This window comes from Orbicella faveolata, unplaced genomic scaffold (assembly GCF_042242905.1).
Source record: "Orbicella faveolata isolate gen_17 unplaced genomic scaffold, um_ofav_v1 contig_24, whole genome shotgun sequence".
NCBI classification, from domain to species: domain Eukaryota; kingdom Metazoa; phylum Cnidaria; class Anthozoa; order Scleractinia; family Merulinidae; genus Orbicella; species Orbicella faveolata.
This window is the reverse complement of record NW_028301552.1, coordinates 25,157,343-25,177,151: the sequence shown is the minus strand read 5'-3', so window position 1 is coordinate 25,177,151 and position 19,809 is coordinate 25,157,343. Positions and strand designations below refer to the sequence as shown.

The window sequence follows — 19,809 nt, the reverse complement described above, 5'->3', positions numbered from 1 at the left end:
CTCAGTCTTCCCAGCAGACAAATCTTGCAATAATTGGTCTGCGCCCGCTTTGAATCTTCTTGCCAACGAGGTAGACCACATGAAATCTAATTTTGGTGGTATCAATGCCAAACTCTTTCTCTAAAACATTTTACATTACCGCTTTGCAGTCCTCATGTTCCTTCTCCTGGAAGTTATTGAAGCGTAGGTTCTCGTGTCATGTATACTGTTCCAAAGCTATGTTATTTTCAACTTCTTGTTTTAATATCCCTTCCAAGTCAGCAATCTTTTTGTTTAAGGCATCCACATCTTTCGAATGTTCCTTCGTCTCCATCTCAAAATGCTCTTTGAGGTCTTTGACTTTGCTCTGGGTGTAGGTCAGGCTTTTCTCTATGTCTTTTATCAACAGTTTTACTGGGTCTATTTCAGTTTTAAATTCAAATCTTAGTTTGTCCAAGTCAGTGTGTAGTTTGACAAATCCTTCTGAAACTACCTGCTTTAGGCAATCCATAGAGTTTTTCAGTTCGTTGTACATGCTGTCATCGCCATTGTTTGCCAAAGCGGCCATGACTTCTTCAGTTTCTGAAGAGCTTGACCCACACTTTGGTTTCTTGCGCTTTCTTCCACCCATAAAAGGCAGCTAAATACACTACTACTTTATGGCACAATCTTTTTTCAACCAAGTGCTAATTCTACTAAAGATTTGGCCGAGAAATCTACATTTTGCCAGACTGTCAATTGAAGCATATGCATGCCATGGCAGTCATCCCAGTCTCTCAACATTTCTTTGCAGATCTTTTGATTGCCATTCACAGAGTTCACCCTTTTGAGTACACCAGTCAACTGTCAGGAACATAGCATGTCACTCAAAAGCAGAGTTCATCCTCAACAGCAAAAACTCCACTGAATTCAAGTTTTGGAAAGCAGTTTAGGTAAACTAAATACCTAATCTTTGAGGAGTCTCATGAAGTTCTTCTTTCCTGTATACAACAATTCCAAGATGCCACTAGGGTCAAAGTTTTGCATGTTCAAAAACAAGGAGTTCAAGAAATTATGTGTTGATAGCAGTGGCCATTAACAGGGAGAAATGTACTTATCTTTTCTTTGATTGGTCCACATATTGCTTTGATCAGTAAGGCCAAAGAACTTCAGATGAAACTCTGAGCAAGAATGTTTTATGTCATTGAAGTGACCAATTATAACAATACCAACTCAAATCTCCACTCTCCCTTGTAATGTTATGCAGCACTTACATGCTGGAGAGTCGAACACATTTGTGTGGATGTAGCTTTCAACAACCATGCAAGTTCCAATATCTCCAATTTTGTCAGTTACTTGTAATGAACTATTAAGAATATCCTAGACCACATGGATAGTGATACCAAGAAACTTCTTCAGAGTTGCAGTTTTTCCTGTGCTCATCATTTCTTGATGCCTCCCCTTTCCCTTCCCTGACCCCATCCCCATTTGTGAGTATTTTTCTTTGGTAATTTTTTATTTCAGGAACACACAAAATAGTAATGATGGATCTCTCATAATAAACTTCTTTGTAATCCAATCTATGATTTTTCTTTACTGAATTTTTGGTGGCCTCTGTCCACCTTCATCATAGCTGCAAAACTTCATCATTACTTCATTATTAAGGAAGTTGTGTATGATGTCGACAGTCCCTGACAAAAACAAAAAATCACTTAGAATCGCAAGACTTGGGTCCCACAGGAGGTGTAGAAAACATCACAGAAGGTCTAAGTGGTCTAAGCTTGGTGAGTTTCTTCAAAGTGTTTATGAAAAATTTCCATCCAATATAGTTAATGAAAGTGGAAAACCTTAATGCATTCTCTTAATTCTCCCTTCTCTGCCCTTTTCAGGGGTTCAACCCTTCACGGGAGACGGGCATGTCCAGGATAACTTGCATACACATGCTCAAAACGCCGCCATTGCCGCCTGTCAATGACTGGGCAAGTCCATGCATGGCACAGGAATTGGAAAAGCATGCCCTGCCCAGATAGCCAATCACATTGCAGAATATAGCCAAATAATAAAGGTTTTAAATTAATATATAGCTTCTCAACTTTTTTTTTCTAAATGTTCCAAATGGAAAATAATACTGAGTAGTAACTGAATAAAGATATCAGGATAGGCTACCAGTCAATTAAATTAATTATCGACTATTACTTTCCAGCTCGCATGCCACTTGCACTTTTATACATGACACCCCATGCTTGCATACATTTAATCTCATTTTAAAGCCATCCAAAGCAATGTGTTCCCTTTTTCATCAGATTGATGAACAAGCGAGTGACTCTGATATTCCTGCCATTACTTGTCCTGTAACTGTTGGTGATGAATCATTGCCAGAAGGTTCCACATCCAGACAGCAGAGCCTTTTTGTTCCACAAGGAGATTCCGAAGAGAGTGATGAAGGCTCCAGTCTAGACAACGAGTCCCAGGTACAGCTTAATCACTTCTTACAGCTTTGAGACGTCAGTCCAGTACATCACACGTTATCAGTGCCATCATGGAATACAGCCCACGAGCGTACTAAACGCAGATACCTACAGAAAGCTCAACAATGTATATCTGCAATGCTTGATGTCCTGGCACCTGAAAATTCGCAAGAACTGTGGATGGAGCTTTGTGATCGTCATGCTGTAAGCAGAGAGAGTCAGGTTGTGGTCGAAGGCAGAAGTGAAATAGAGATGGAGCTTCTTAGTGCATTTGCTGAGAGCTACTTGAACGCACAACATTGGAGCACCAGACGACAAATACACTCTTTGATGGCAACATTGCTTGACGCCATAGGCTGTTACATGGAAGAGCTGCTCCTCTTCCAAACCAGGAGAAAAAGAGAATGAGAATTGAACGTGTAAAATTAGAACATTTTGTTTCTTTCATAGCAAGTCCATACATAATTCAATATGTTCCTTTTGGGGAAAAACTTCTGAAATTGTCAACTGGCAAGATCATTAAAACACCCAATGTGATTAGAACAATGATTCCAGAGCGCATTTTCCAGCAGTATCAACAATACTGCTGTGAAATCAACTTTGTGCCTATGAGTAAGAGAACCCTACATAGAGTTTTGGGCATTTGTTCTTCATCTGTTTGCAAGTCTCTGCAAGGACCTGATAACTTTTCAGCACAAGGAGCAAAAGCATTTGAGCATTTAGGGAAACTCGTAGACAAGCTTGTTGACTGTGGTAAGACTCAGCAATCGATGAGGGAAATTAAGCAGCAACTTCGTTTGTCGAAGTAGTACCTAAAGGGCAACTACAAGGTGGGTGCATATTTTATAATTATGCGTTGCCTTTGCGGAAGTGATGTAGGAGACTTCTTACTATGATACATGGCTACCTCTTTCTTTCTCTCCAAGTCTTTTTTGTGCTTAATTCATGAAACAAGAGTTTACAATTCACTGTAATATGCTTATACACATGTATACAACGCTGAGAATCGGTTAAGTAATCTTTTTGAAATGGCGATGCGTATATGTTGCTTTGCAAATATGCACTGAATCACGCAGTTGTCATTTTACTTTTTTTGTAGGTACATGCAGTGGAGGCCTCAGAGGTTGCAATCATTGTCAAATTTATGCACTAAGTGATCCAAGCAATGCAGAATTTCGGGGCTTCTGCGACCATCTCCACAATGAGTCGTGTGTGCAGTGTTATCAGTTAGAGGAAGTCATGGGTACCATAGAAGGTGAGTATTCAAGTGCGCTCTCATTAGCAGAAGATCAAGCTGACATGCTGCATACCATCAAACAGACAAGGGATGATATCATTAGCTGGAAAGCCCATCAGCTGCATTCGGTCCACCAAGCTGAGGCAAAGCATTCAGTTTTAGCCAAACTCGACAGCCAATCGGTGCTGTTAGTCCAGGACTGGGCAATGAAATATAAGCCCCGAAAATATGGAGAGGCAGAGTCTGATTGGTTTACAAAGCGAGGATTGCCATGGCACATTAGCATTGCCATAAGACTGTCAGAAGGTTCTGAGCACTTTGAATCGCAGACACTTGTTCATGTATTTCAAAGCTGCGCCCAAGACAGTGTGACTGTGGCTTCGATAATGCTTGACTGCCTCACTACCCTGAAAAAGGAAATTCCAGACCTGGAAATGGCTTACTACAAACAAGATAACTCTGGCTGTTATCATGGCGGAAATTCAATCATCTCAGCTAGGCTGGCTGGTGTGCCGTAGGAGTGGCTGTTGTAAGAAACGACTTCTCGGACCCTCAAGGTAAAAAGGGGGTATGTGATCGCAAAACAGCAACAATCAAAGGGCACGTTGGAAGGTACGTAAACGAAGGCAATGATGTCATGAATGCTTTACACCTCAAAACAGCCATTGAATGGCCAAGGAACCACAGGAGTGAAAGCAAGCTATGTTGCTGCCGAGCCATTAAGCACCTTTAATATCAAATGGGATGGCACAAGCTTACTTAACAATTTTGAGTATGATGAAACTGGTGTAGAAGTGTGGAGAGCATTCAATGTGGGTTCCGATAAAGTAGTGCCATGGGCAAAGTTCGAAGGAGTCATGAAGCAGCCCGAAAAATTGGAAATCCTAGACCCCCCATCGCAGAATGCAAGTAGCACACTGCCGTTCAAGATTGAGACACCAACATATCAAGAAAAGCTCTGTCAAAGCAGATTTCTCAACTGAAAACGAAAACAAAGATCGAAGCAGTATTGGTCAAAATAGGCCGGATGACATGCTTTTCCCGTGTCCAGAGGAAGGATGTGTAAAAGCATAAGGTCGCTTTGCAAACCTCCAGACACACCTAGATACTGGAAAACACCAAATGATGCTCGAACACGAAACTCCCTATGATAGAGCTAAAAGAGAATATTCTTCCAAGCTGACAGAGGGATGCAGTTGAATTCCAAGCATTCAAGTTACTGTCCAGGCAAAGAGTAACATCTTGCCGTCTCATCCAATGGGTTGGACCCTGAAGACAATTAAGAAGAAGGTGCGTTTTACAAAGAAACAGACTGAATTCTTAACTGACCAATTTCAAAAAGGGGAGCAAAGTGGACGGAAAAGCGATCCACAGGAAGTTTCGAAAGCAATGAGCTTAGCAAGAGATCAAGCGGGGGAACGCCAATTTCAACCTGATGAAGTCCTTACGTCGCAGCAGATTAGTGGCTTCTTTAGCCGTCTTTCAGCAAAGAAGCAATTAGAAGTTACAACCGACGGTAACAAAGCAAAAGCTAGTGAAGTCTCAGAAGTGGCCATGGAGAGTGCTGACAAGGACGAAATTTCCACCGAAGCTGAGAGTCATCTATGTGCTGTGTGATGAGAGATGTGGCTATTCAGCATCCGATTGTATTTTTCAACCTTAACGTCTGCGAACTTGTACAAAGATGTACACTCACAACTTTAAGAGCGGATAGGCTAAGAGACATGTGCATCGACCTTGGGCTGGATATTTCTGACATTTAACCTCGGATGAGGAAAAAGCCATACATCGCAAGACTCACACAATTAGTCAGGAGTGTACCTGCCCTTCCAAGCAACTGAGCACTGTACGTTTCACGAATAGCTGATCGGCGGTGCGTGTATAATTTACAGGAGGTGTTGCGTGACAGCAGAGTCCTACATTTCAGTCACTCGAGCTCGCCACTGCTTGTGGAATTCATGTTCACTGGATGGGAAGCAAACATAAACTAACGGCTGTGTGGCAAATTTAACCTGTTGTGTGCAATTCAAATGTTCAACCTGTTGTGTGCAGAATTATGCAGAATTATGGCACGATTCATTGGATAGGAAAAGTCGAAATTTGTTTCTCCTGTCTCAGTATATGAAAATCAAGTGCAGTTAGACATTTTAATATGTTTCTAGTCATTTCAACAGCCAGTGAAGATATAACTGACCAAAACAGTTATTTGTGTACAACGCGTTTAATTTTGTTATTATGCATCTCATTATGGTGTCATACTATTTAACCGAAATACCGCCGGTGCTCATCTTTTGATAGTCAAAGGTCCCAAAGAAGTAAAATCCAAATCGTAAAGAACTATCTTTCAAGGCTTCTTGGTAGTGTTATTGTAAACTTTGAGGCACCACCACATGTATTTTTGCCAAGCTATTCTAGGCCACCTTTGCCTTAATTTCAAAAGGCCGAAGATGTCGTCTCTTAACAGAGACATAGCTCCTCCAGGAATAACACCAGACAAAAACTATCACTTTGTCTCGATAAAACAAGTCCAACTCTATATTTCTACAGCTAGAAAAGTCCTTCTGTTACATTTTTGTTCATATGACAACTGTCTGAAAAGTGCATAATTTCAGGATCGTGCTTGGTGAAATTTAAGCAATTGACCTTTTTTTTTTTTTTTTTTTTGTAATTTTTATTTTTTTTCAACATTTTGGGTTATAATACATACAATACAACACAAGACATAACACTAGTTACAATACTTACAATACGTCATAACTACAATAGATTACATACAACAAATTATAATTACTAATCGTAGCCTAATTATACCTAAAGAATATACAATGCGTTGTTTACAATAGTGCAGCTACCCAAATACAGAAAAAAAAAAAAAAAAAAAAAGAAAGTAAGTTAGTGACATGCTGAGAAGGAGAAATTACAAATTAAGCTCAACTATTATTAAGAGATGGCATTAGTTTTTCCCACTTTTTGTAATGTTTATAAAGTTGGTTATTTTTGGTAGCTATTTTTTTTTCAATGTAATAAACGGTTTTTGTCTTTGCTAAAAATATTGTTAATGTTGGTTTAATTTTATTTAATTTACATTTATAAATAAAAAACTTTCCTAGCAGTATCAAGTGATTCAGGATAATAAAGTCTTCGTTGTTGTTGAACACTCCAAACAATATATTTTCAAATGTCAAAGTGTCCAAAGATACATTCTGGTTTGAAAGCCAAGAAGAAAAAGCCCGCCAGAAGTCTTTTGTTGTATCACAATAAAAGAGCAAATGTTCGAGGGACTCGACCTCTTTCAAACAAAAGGTGCACATTGGTGATTCAATCATTTTAAAACGGAATAACCTCTCATTTGTGAAAATTATATCGTTTAATAATTTATATTGGAACTCTCTAATTTTTGTTTCAAGTGTGACAGTGAATGGTAAAGAATAAATTTTTTTCCAGTCTTCTATAACCTCTGGATATTTGTCCTTCAACTTCCTTTTGGCGGTTGGAGGAGTTTGTTTCTTTGTTTTAAATCCTTTATACAAAAGTTTTGAAGAGGCTTTTAACAGATCCGATTTGGTTTCGTCGATATAAATATACACTGTATCCAAATGCTGTTGAGGATATAGTTGCTGATGTTGAATATGTGATTCTTTGATAATTAATCTCCATTCTTTTGGTATGGCATCTACAATTCCTATTAATTTGAAGTACTGGATTGGAGATAGATTCGCTTCCAACACTTTAGGGCTTTCAAGAAATTTACCCGTATCGGATAACAAGTCACCAATTTTAACAATTCCTTTAGTAAACAAATGTTTTTCAAAAAGAGATTTTCCGTGTATCACAATATTCCTATTATTCCAAATAATTTGGTCTACAACATCCTCATAGGTGGCTACCTTGGATTTCTTTAAATTACGAAATGCCTCTAGACACTCTTTGTAGAATATTGGAAGATGAACCGGTAGTTTACTAGTTTCAAAATCACAGAACAGGATGAGTTTTCCACCTATATTTCCAAAAAAGAAATCATCTAAAATAGTTTTCCAAGTGCTGTTGCTCTCTCCTAGATACTTTTTTAAGATCATCACTCTTTGAGCCGATATCATGGATTCAATATCAAGCATTTTTAGTCCTCCATTTTCAATATCATTGATAAGCGCGGTCCGTTTAATTTTATCGTTACCTTTCCAAATGAAACCGAAAATCAGTCTGTTTATCTCCTTGACAAGATCGTTTGATATTGAGATTGCAGTCGCTTTACTCAAAAATTTTGGAATAATGAAGGTCTTAACTATTTGAATCTTACCAATCAGGGTAAGACCCCTCCACTTCCACATACTCAGCGTTTTTTTAATAGATTTGAATATTGAGTCGAAGTTTGCTTTGTCTCGTGATGGTTTGTGATAGTCAAAAACGGTACCTAATATCTTGATTGATTTTCGCACTTTGTGAGTAAAGTCCTTTTGTACTAGTTTATGTGGGCCGATACCAAAAACTTCTGTTTTATCGTCGTTAATTCGGAGACCAGAATGCAATGAAAAAACCTTTAAAGTTGTACAAAGTCGCGAATATGCATTTATGTCTTTTAGAAAACAAGTCATGTCATCTGCAAAAAGCGTGAGTTTGATCTCCACGTTTTTGACCATTATTCCTTGTATGGTTTTATCCTGCCTGATTTGACATGCGAGAACTTCCAAAGCTAAGATGAATAATAAAGGTGATAGAGGGTCACCTTGTCGTACACCACGATGGATACAGAAAAGATCTGTAGTAAAGCCGTTATTTAAGATACAGCTGGATATGTTTGTATAAAATGTTTTTACCCATTGTAAAAAATACGGTCCAAAATTGAATTTTTCCAATACTTTAAATAGATATGTATGGTCCAGAGAATCAAATGCCTTTTCAAAGTCAATTGCCATTAGAATACCTGTTGTATTTGTGAGTTTTGCCAATTCAAGTAAATCATCGATTGTTCTAACTGCATCAAATGTAGACCTTCCTTTGATAAAACCATTTTGATTATGGTGAATAAGTTCTGGCAGGATTGGCTCCAGCCTTCTAGCAAACGCTTTGGATGCAATTTTAACATCTACGTTGATCAGTGAGATAGGTCGCCAGTTCTTTATAAATCGTCTATCTTTATCTTTTTTCTCCAATAGGGTAATCATTGCCTGCTTTTGCGAAGTTGATAGTTGCCCGTGTTGGTGAGAGAAGTTTAGAGACTTTTCGAGATACTTTGCAACCACGTGCCAGAACGCCAAGTAAAATTCCACAGTTAAACCGTCACTTCCAGGTGTTTTGTTTTTCGGAAATGTCTTCAATGCTTCGTACAGTTCGGATCTAGTAAGTTGTTTATCTAAAGTCATTTTCTCTTCATCAGACAATTTTTTAGTATCCACTTCATTAAGGAAACGATCAATTGAATTCTCACCTAAATTATACGAGTCTCTATCATAGAGTTTTTCATAGAAATCATGAATCTCTTTCATTATTTCTTTTGGGTCTGTTATATATGAATCATTATCCACGGATAATTTCCGTATACATGTCTTTTTCTTTTTAGCACTTTCTAAATTTAAAAAATACTTGCTATTCTTTTCGCCCTCTTCATACCAACTCACCCGAGATCTTATGATTGCTCCTTGTGTTATATAATCATAATGGCGTTCGTATTCTGATTTGAGAACTTCTAAATCGCAGAGATTTTCAGCACTTGGGTGTTCGTCACATTTTCGCTGACACTCTTTTAATCTAATTTCCAAATTTACCAGCTCTGACCTTCTCTCTTTTGCTTTCTTCTTACTATAACCAATCGTTTCATAGCGTATTTTATATTTTAAATAATCCCAGGTAACCCGCGGGTCTTCGATTTCTCTACTTTCGTCTACCCATTCACCGATTTTGTTTCTAATTAGGTCTACATATTCTTTATCTTCTGACAAACTTGCATTGAATTTCCAAAAAGACGGTCCATAGGTTGAGTTCTCTATACCATTAATGTACAATGTAATGGCGGAATGGTCAGATGTAATAGCAGGGATAATATCGACCTTATCAACCTCTTCCTGTATATTATTTGATATCAACCAATAATCTAACCGCCGTTGAATCATTGGAGTTTTCTGTCTCCAGGAGAAACGTTTTAATTTTGGGTTTCTGATTCTCCAGATGTCTATTAGGTCAAGAGAAAAACATAGATTTTCTATCTTTTTGGACGATTCTTTCAATTTTGGAGATCCTCCCGATCCATCCAAATCTGGGTCGCAGATAACATTAAAGTCACCACCTATTATTATTTTGCAATCAGTGTCAATTTCCAATTTGTCGAATTCGTTCTGTATTTCGTCGTAAAAGATGCATTGTTCGTTGGTCTTATTTGGCGCATAGATATTCAAAAATAAAAAAGATTGACCTTGAACAAGACCTTTTAGAATGATATACCGACCTAGATTATCTTGTTTACATACCTCAAATTTACAGTCAAGCCCTTCTTTGACTAGTGTTAAGACACCTCTGCTGTGTTCAGAACCATGACAAAAAAACAAGTCTCCTCTCCACTGGGATTTCCAGGTGTTTTCCACCTCGGATGTGCTGTAGGTCTCTTGTAGAAAAATTATATCAGCTTTATCCTTCATACACCAATGAAAAAGTGCTTTTCGTTTATCAAAAGATCTTATCCCCCGAACATTTAAGGATAGGATACCAAAATTTAAATTAAGTTTTGTAACTTTTTAAGGACATATTTAAGTGAAAAGGCGAGCAGTTGCAGAGAATGAGATAGTAATCTTTAGTAGATGAGCTAATGAAAAAATTTGCATGTCTCTTGAACAAAAAAAAGGTAAAACTAATTAATATTGAAAAGGAAAAAGAAACAAAAGAAAGACATTTATAACACCTACAACTACAATTGAACATGTATGTAAAACAGTAGCCAGCGATAAAAGCTGTTAATTGCGCTACTAATGGAATAGGTCTTGCACGCATTGCGCTAACTAGATGACACGCATGCAGCTCCATTTTTAAGAACAAGTGTGAATGAGGCTTACATGTTATGAATACCTAGATAGAGAGATTTATGTTCCAAAGAAATTAGAAGATTCGTATACCCTCAATAAAAAGTTTGTCCGGCTCTGATCTTTTGAAGAACGCCGATTTTCCGTCTTCTTTTGCTTTTTTGAACTTAGGCATTAATTCCTTTCTGCGGTCCACAATTTCTTTCGGAAGGTCTGGCGATATTCCGAAACCAGTTCCTTTCAGCTTTCTTGCACTTGACATGACTCGCTCTCTGTCGGAGTATCGCAAAAAACGTGCGATTATTGGTCTTGGTTTTTCTTGCGATGGGTCGCGCTTGCCAATGCGGTGCACTCGTTGATACTCAAAAGAATCCGCCTCGCTGATGTTAAGTTCCTTCTGTATAAAGCCAATTAACACCTCTTTGACAATTGACCTGCCAAAAGTTTCAAACGGTTTATTCCCGTCAAAGTGCATATTTCAAACATCTAACCCCATTTCCGTTTGTTTACTATATAAGGCTACCTACAGACAAAAAATGAGCCAAATCGATTTTTGACCATGTCCGCGATTTTTCGATAATGTTTGATTTTTACTGACATTTACTCTTAACCGCCATTCACAAAGAAGAAGTTGACAATTTTCACAACCACCTAAACAAACAGAACGCAGACATCCAGTTTAGTAAAGAGATTGAAGAAAATGGAAAACTTCCTTTTCTAGACTGTTTGGTAAGCCGCAACAACAACGAACTGTGAACGACAGTGTACAGAAAACTGACGCATACCGACAGATTACATGACAAATCATCCCACAACCCGACTTCACAAAGCCACGACTATAACGACTTTGATGAGACGAGCGCAACTAGTTTGTGACACACCAGACAGCCTACGTGATGGAAACAGATACCTTGAACATGTTTTTCACAAAAACAACTACAACACTGACTTTATTAGACGAAATATTTACCGACCTACTGAAGCTGACACAACAAACAGGAACCCAACACCTGTTACCACAGTGACTCATTAAGGGCAGTTCTGAGACCATCTCATGGATCCTACAGCCCTACAACATCTGTGTAGCCCACAAACCTACAACTACGTTACGACACTTACCGACCAACGTTAAAGACAGGGACAAACCTAACAACAGACAGGTAGCAGTTTACAAGATCAAATACTCCGACTGCCAGGCTTCCTACATTGGTGAGAATGGCAGAAACCTTAACACGAGACTGACTGAACACAAACGAGCTATGAGACATGGTGATGCCAACAATCACATTGCTGTACATCATCAACTGACAAACCACAACATTGACTGGGACTCTGTTCAGAGCCTAACCTACAGTACAAACTATTTTCAACGACTGACCCTGGAGAGCTGGTACACTAACCTAGAACAAATGCCTCTTAACAGATGTCAATGACTACCGGTGCCTTACAGATGACTTATCCATGACGGAAACGAAACCGACCAATTTGACTAACAATAGAGGGATTAAAACCCACCAATGACTGATAACGAACTTTTACATGAGTCTTTCAGCCAATACCATCTTGGCTAAACTGACCAACCACGTTCTATGGATCAGACTTCTAACATCATTGACTGACAAACACTATTCACTTGACTCTGAACATGACTTCTGCTCAGGTTGTGGAAACATCAGTCACCAACAACAGTTCTTTTCAGAACTACCCTCACCCGAACGATCACACTATACAAACCACTGATACTCCTGGGTTCAAACCATTTACTATGAAAAAAATGACTGAGCTGTTTTGAATTATAAGCCAATAAAGCTGTAATTAAGGGTGTTTTTAGCAGGTCACAGTGTTGCTATGGTAACCTATTCACAAAAATGATAACAACGTGTTCACCAATGATTGGACAGTTTTTTGATACCATGATTGTAGCAGAACGTGATAAAGAGTGGTTATAACGACCCGTCATAATCTAAGTGATGGAGACTGTTTTGAGCCACCTTAACTGAGACTGATTAAATTGTCTGTATATGTCTGTTAGGTCTTGTAATCACACATCTTGGTCATTCACTGCTACTGCTGTTGTTATGCTGTACACTGTCGGTAGATAGCAGAGCTGCTCCTTGAGCTAGAGGAATGAAGTGACAATTTCTCAAAAACTAGGCTCCATTTGTAGTTTTGACACTGAACGATACCAGTTGAGATGCTACTGGCATTTTTTTAAGGATTGCTGGAGTCCATCAACTACACTGGCGGTGAACTTATTGTCTTTTACTTTTTGCTCTTGGGCAACCTGGCAATGAGGATTCTGGATAGGGGATCTGGTTGAATGTAATCCTCTCTATATTTCTCTATTCAATAGCTCTACAGGTGGTGGTATGCTGGTAGTAAAGGGTGTGGTTCTGTAGATCAGCATAGCTAAGTTTCAATCATGTCCTCTGGCTGGACACTTTCTCATGCACAGCTCTACCCTCTCCACTACTTGTTCAACTGTGGGTAACAAGAGCAAGATGTAATGTGGTCAAAACGGTACTGGTCTGCAAAGGCTGTTAATTCCTTTGATGAGAATGACAGGTCATTGTCTGTCATAATAGTTTTAGGTACCCCATATCTGCCAAACACCTGCTTCAGAATCTTACTGGTAGCACTTGCAGTTGTGCTGCGTACTTTTCTGATCACAGGAAACCTACAGTGTACGTGCTGTAGTAGCCTGCTATCAGGACACAGGTGGTAGACTGAAACTCTATCTTCGCTTGGACAGTTTGTTTCTGGATCTTAGAGAAACTGACATATTCCACAACCAATGCTTCCTTCCTGTCTAAGGTCATATGACCTTTGCTATCTGCGACTTTGCACAAAACTCTGTATTTCTTGTTACCATGGTGGAGGCACATGATGTAGGACCCAGTGTTCTTAACTGGACTGTCATTGTAACCTTTGAGATTCACTGTCAGTTTGCCCAACTTAAAATCATCTCTGAAGAGTGCTGAAGTAAACTGGCTCGTATTCATCTGGTGTGCAGTCCACACACTCAGAAGCTGCAGCAGACTAGCGGACATGTAACTCATTAATATGTGCATCTTTACTTTTTGATCTACGCATGGAAGTGTAATGTGGGATACTCACTTTTGGGATGTGAATGTTTTGCTCCATTTAAAGTAGCCAGCACTTGCAAATTGACACGAGTTTCTTGGGGGGTACGGGGGCATGCTCCCCCTCGGAAAATTTTCAAAAATCATGTCGCTGGAGATGCGATCCGATGCATTTTGGGGGCAACTGAGACAAGAAAAGTTGTGTCATCTTTGATCAGTTTCAGTGGCCAGAATCGGAACAGAATCACAGCAAAAGTTGTAGTCTACATTGACAGCTTTCAGTGAATGCACTTTTAACAATGCCACTTGTCTGTCTTTGAGTAACTATTTATTTGTTATGATTTACTCTATACAAACCAACACATTATGAATAATTAAGACAACTAACTAAAAAACAAAACAAACAAACAAAAAGCAGTGGAGAAGGAGACAACCAAAAGCACAATGGCACCATACTAGGGATGTCCCCACATATTAAAATTAATAAAACAACATTTTACGTTTTCATCTGTCTATAACACTACAGTACAGTCCAAAAATAATGCACGCGTAAGAACTTCTTTTTGCGTCCGCAAGCCAGCAACTTCTTCCGGCTTCTTGCGGGTCGCTTGGGCTTGGATCCTGCAAGAGGCAAGAACTTCTTTGCGGTTAGAAGTTAAAATCGCAAGAACTTCTTTGTGGTTGGATTTTCGATATGCAAGAACTTCTTTGTGCTAACATCTTAGCACGCGAAAATCCGACTAAAAAAATCGCCGACCTTACTACGTATACGACTACCATTACACAAGAGATCTTGGGAACTTACTTAATGATGTGACTAATAATATTATTGTAAGTTCTAAAGTGTAAGCCATATAAAGTCTATACGCTGTTGAAGTCTTCCTTGCAGAGAGTTTTCATTCACGAATAAATCAGTCGGTAGATTTTATCACTGACAGTGGGAAGTTTTGGTCACGTGTTAAGCAACCTGTGAATCGAGTGTCTCAAAATAACTTAACAGATTTTTATAGAGATAAGGCCTTTGGCTTTTTTGTTGGATTATAATTATTAACCGCGCGGCCATGGGCCGAGCGCGGTTCTAGGTTTACCCGTGGTTTATTATTTTTTTTTTGTCGGTGACCAGACGCAGACCTCCGCTCGGCCAAACTTTGAGTCACGGAACGTGTGATGTGTTTCCGCCAGAAGTTGTTAAAACATAAATACACGAACAATTTTACGGATATTGTTTTCTTTTTTGTGGGTAAAATATATTTTCTTTTTTTTTATCAAAGCGTTGGATTTAAAGGGAATAATAAATACAGTGAAAAAGGTATTACGTCAGCCATGGAATGCGCTGACGTTGCAGCTTTCACTTTCGCTACGTGACAAATAAGATCGTGTTTACTTTGCAAGTTTATTTCGGCAGAAGCGACGGTCATTAATTTATTTGTAATTTTGCCAGTATTTCTTGCGGTTTTAGGCAAATGAAGTAAATTCTTTGACTGTTTCATCGCAGCGAGTTCATAGATCGGAAGAAAAATTAAATATTTGCAAGCCAAGCAAAGAACGTGTCAGAACGTGCAAAGATTACGTCATTGATAGGGAAATAACCACCGTACTAAAGATAGCCGTAGATAACGCAATTCTTGAATTATGTGACTCGTGTGACTTCTTTGCTAACCCTTAACTCAAGGGAAAAAAACAGTTAAATTTAATCGTGACTTTAAAGAAAGAAAGCGGTTTGTAATAGTGTTCGTATCTTCATGCCCATACATATCCCGAAGAAAGTTCCAGATTAAGACTATTACGTCATCGGAGATGTCACAGCGGCTACGACTGATGGTGCGATAATAGAGTTTGCGTTGATCAAGTGCTGTGATGTCTACAGTAATCAATGAATCATCAAAGATTGCTTTGGAATATGCACTGCGTTGCGACTGTAGTACTAAGAAAACAGTTAAATTTTAAACGCGCGGTTATAAGATCTAACAGATCTTCTTGTTTTCATTAGTTTAGTAACAGTACATTCTTTATCGGTTGGTTCTAAATTAGATGCTGGGCTCACTTTGTTTTGTTTTTTGGTGACATGGAGGAATTTTTACTGTTTACAATTATTACAATGTGTTCCGGAGTCCCCGACCCACGGTGTGATAGCGGCGCGAAATGAGCTTATTTGAAATGGCTTTTTTTGTCCGGAACAAAGGTAAAAAAACACTTAGTTACTGGGAAGTAGCTTCCAAGTGTAACCCAAGCTGTAATTGTTTATCGTTTCCTTCAGAAATAATAACATGTTCGCTTTTTAAACTAGATATTTTAAGCGCAAATTCAAGCTATGCTCAAAATTGTCTTAGGAAAACAGATTCTTGAATCATTTTTTTTTCTAGCCAGCACTTGAAACACGAGTAGCCAGCAGAAATACTGGCCGTCGGCAGTTCTGGAGAACACTGCTTTGCTTTCAGCACTGGTAAATGCTCCATTTAAGCCATTGTAGATCAAGACTGAGATTTGACATTTTTGAAAAAACTGACAGTGATCACTAATATTTACTCTACTTCTTGCTGTCAACGTTAATTAATCTTGGCTGGGTTTGTTATCTCCTGACACCATGTTAACTACTCTGGTTAGCAATGTTTTATTCCACGAACACACAAAATAATGATGGATGTTGAGCTGAATTGACAAGTTTTTATACTTATATAAATTGTACAAAATTCTAGAACCATCTCTGCATACATTAGGGTTTACAGAACAAGGCAGACTAATTAACAAACATTCTATATTATGACTATACCTGAGAGGTGACAAATTCAATAGGATTGCACAAGCTGATTATGTATCTGCTTTGTTCTTCTAAGAATGGAATGTTCTCTTGTGTACTATATTTTTGATGCTCTTGCTAAACATACCACACTTGGAGCAAAATATTCTGAATTTTTATTGATAATCCAATTGCAGCAAAATATGCCTTTTACAACAATTTTGAGGAATCTTCTGAATTGGAAACATTGTCCATTGCAAGTCTATTGCCCAATTTGATGATCTTGGGTAACTTGACAGGGATATGAAGACATGACTGATCATCACAGTTATGAACACAACTTAAGCGGTTGTGAAATTAAAGCCTAAAAAAAATTCAGGCCTGAATGGGACTCAAACCAATGACCTCTGCAATACCAGTGCAGTGCTCTACCAACTGAGCTATCCAGCCACTGGTAGCTGGTCACGTGAGTTTGTAATTTACCTGTAGTTGATGACAAATTCAAGTGAATATTTGAAAGATCATATATTTGAATTGCATAGAAAGATATGAAGACATTATTGATCATGGCACCATGTCTTCATATCTTTCTCTGCGGTTCAAATATATGATCTTTTATATGTTCACTTGAATTTGACAGGGATACACTAGAGAAAGTCATGTATGCACACTACATGACCCCAAGATGAAGCATCAATACTACAACAACAAATTGAATGTATCTTTCTCATTAAGTTTTATCATTATCATTGTAATTGTCACTAATAGCTGACTGGATCATTTACTGACCTGATCTGAATGTTTGATTAGTAAGTGTTCACATTGACTTAAATTAATGAATATTGGTGAATATTTCACCATGCAGTTAGTCCCTTTTAACAGAACTTAACAGAGGTATAGAAGTCAAATAACTCTAAAACTGAAATAATTAGTTTTAGCATTACATGTAAGTGACTGACAACCTATTAAAGTGGTCTGGCTATGCAGGGGCTTTCTTTTAGGGTGCACAGGGTTTTGCATATCATTTCTAAATGGTATAAAAAAACTATCAGTTAGTCAGTTTTACCAACCCTTTTTGCTATTAGAGAAGCATGATCTCTCAGTTTGTATCAGTATTTGTTCGATCTCAATAGTAAGTAGAATGCCTTGTTTCATTTCAGATAGAGGACGGAGATATTTATGCAAGTATTAATCTGCGAGATGGAATGGTTTCCTTTCATCAAAATCCAGAAAAATATAACAACCCAAGGATGCTGAAAAAGTTAGACAGTGAGGTATGATAGTCTGTTTATGGACAAAAACAGATGTTTTTTTTAGAAAATTGCAATGCTAATCAAAGGCAGAATCTGATTCTTCTTCTTCTTGATGTCCATGTTTAGGGGATAAACTGAAAAAGTTAGGTATTTTGTCATTTAAAGCTGCAGTAGTGTTTGAGAAGAAGGAGAAGAAGAAGGGTCAAAAGGCACTTTCAGATATGATGAAATTGATCTTCAAATGTCTGTTTGAACACAATGATGTCATCAATGTAAGATATACAAAAGTCAACCCTCAAACCTTCTCAAACTCATTAATAGTTCATCAAGTTTTAACAAAGGAGATCATGACCGTGGCATTGTTTGGATATTTGATCTTAATTCGCATAGATTTTTACGATTTTATTTTTCCATTTTCTCCTTAGCTTTAGTTTTGATTGAGAAGATATATGAAACACTCAAGACAGTGTTTGATCACATTTCCAAACACCTCGAAGTTGGTCAAAAATACTCCACTGCACGTCGTATTTTCAACTCTTTTCTCAGTGTTTGGAAATGTGGTATTTGGAAATATCAAACACAGCCTCTCATGTTTGATATATTACATCAAGACAAAGTTCCATAAACTGTTGGAATTTTCCAAATGTATTTTCAAGCCCATGGGCTCTTGTGCCCATTCATACAGTCTCTAGCGAGTGGCAAGAACTGTTTTCTGTCAACAAAAAAACTAGCCTACCCAGCAGTTTAAAATTAATATAGAAATTCCACGGAATAACTCATTAATTCTTCTTACAACTGTACAGTAGATCTTTGTTTAGCAATGTCAAGCAATTCCAACTATTATTTTAGCTTTTTACAAGCTTGGGTGTACCATAAAATCTCAAGGCTTCAACACAGAAAATTTTTGTGCTCTGACTCTGGAGTCATCTCTTATAGAATAATATCTTCAAAACTTGCAGTTGAAATCTATCTGAAAGTACTCGATATTTGTTCAGAAATGCCAAGCGATTCTAAATAATGGTTTGGTTTTGTAGTGGACGGCATACTGTAAAAATCTTGACTCACGGTCATGGGCACGGTTGTTCAAAAAACTGAATACCCAGTAGTCAAAAAATTCGTAGATAATCAATTCCAGGAAAAAATTATTGTTGGTATAGATTGAAACCTTCTGAGAGTATTTGAGTATTTTGATCTTTGGTGAGGAACACCAAGCGACTTTATACAATGTCTTTGGGTTTGCAAGTCACAAATTGTCAGAGCTTTGTGTGAGTCACGAGCACAGTTTTTCAAAAAACTATTTACCCGGCAGTCAGCAATTATTTCCGTTTTTCCACCAAAAATTCCATTCGAACCTGCTGAGAATGCTTGACCTCTGTGTAGAAATACCGTGGGATTTCCGAATTTATTAGGCCTCTACATTGAATTGTTTACTTGGCCTCGGCATGGAAGCACGTAACATGATGAAAGTTCTCAATAGGTTCTGTGACATTGTTGATAGGTACTGAGTGATGGCAGAGATTTGTAGTTCTTAGAACTGTTGGCTAAGCTATGTTAAAAGAGAGCTTATTCAAATATTCGACAGCCAGTTTTTTAAAAAGGTGTGTTTATAATAGATATGAATGTAAAAAAAAAACATTCATAATAGTCAGTTACTAGCTCATGGTTTAAAATTTTTGACTGCTGGGTATTTGGTTTTTTGAACAACTGTACCTATGTGTCAAGATTGAGGTTTAATATATCATATGCCGAAGCTAAGAGAATTTGTCCACTACAAAACCAAAACATTGTTTAGAATCGCTTGGCATTTCTGAACAACTATCTATGACAAGAAAGTTGTGCTGTACGTATATAAGAAATAGAGCTTCCTTCTCAAAATTAAACTGTTCACAGCCTCTCTATTTATGCACACAAAAGAAAAAACACGCAAAGCGAGTGCAATGCACCCAGGGGTGGGGGATGGGGTTTGTGAGTGAAGCGGGCAGAAGTCAAATCGAGTCTTCCATTTTGCGTTGGCATCCAGTTATCTCCCAACTCTATCCGCACGTTCAATGATGAAATAAAAATAC

General features: G+C 38.1%; 1 protein-coding gene, 1 long non-coding RNA gene and 1 pseudogene across 6 annotated transcripts in view; all 3 read left to right on the top strand.

Annotated features, from left to right (window-relative positions):
- Positions 1-19,809, top strand: part of LOC110051717 (COP9 signalosome complex subunit 3-like) — a 226,401-nt gene that overhangs the window by 170,733 nt on the left and 35,859 nt on the right. For all 4 annotated transcript variants that reach the window (XM_089292882.1, XM_089292883.1, XM_089292880.1 and 1 more), the window contains one exon: positions 17,651-17,764. In XM_089292882.1, coding sequence (XP_089149008.1) covers positions 17,651-17,764 — 114 coding nt within the window. The remainder of the gene's footprint in view (positions 1-17,650; positions 17,765-19,809) is intronic.
- Positions 777-2,817, top strand: LOC149111023 (uncharacterized). Of its 2 annotated transcripts, XR_016208188.1 has the most exons (3): positions 777-1,742; positions 1,848-2,023; positions 2,262-2,817. It is a non-coding gene; the product is annotated as an uncharacterized LOC149111023 (long non-coding RNA). The 2 variants fall into 2 exon arrangements; XR_016208187.1 differs by having other exon boundaries at positions 777-2,023.
- On the top strand, positions 2,082-7,680 carry LOC149111022 (uncharacterized; annotated as a pseudogene).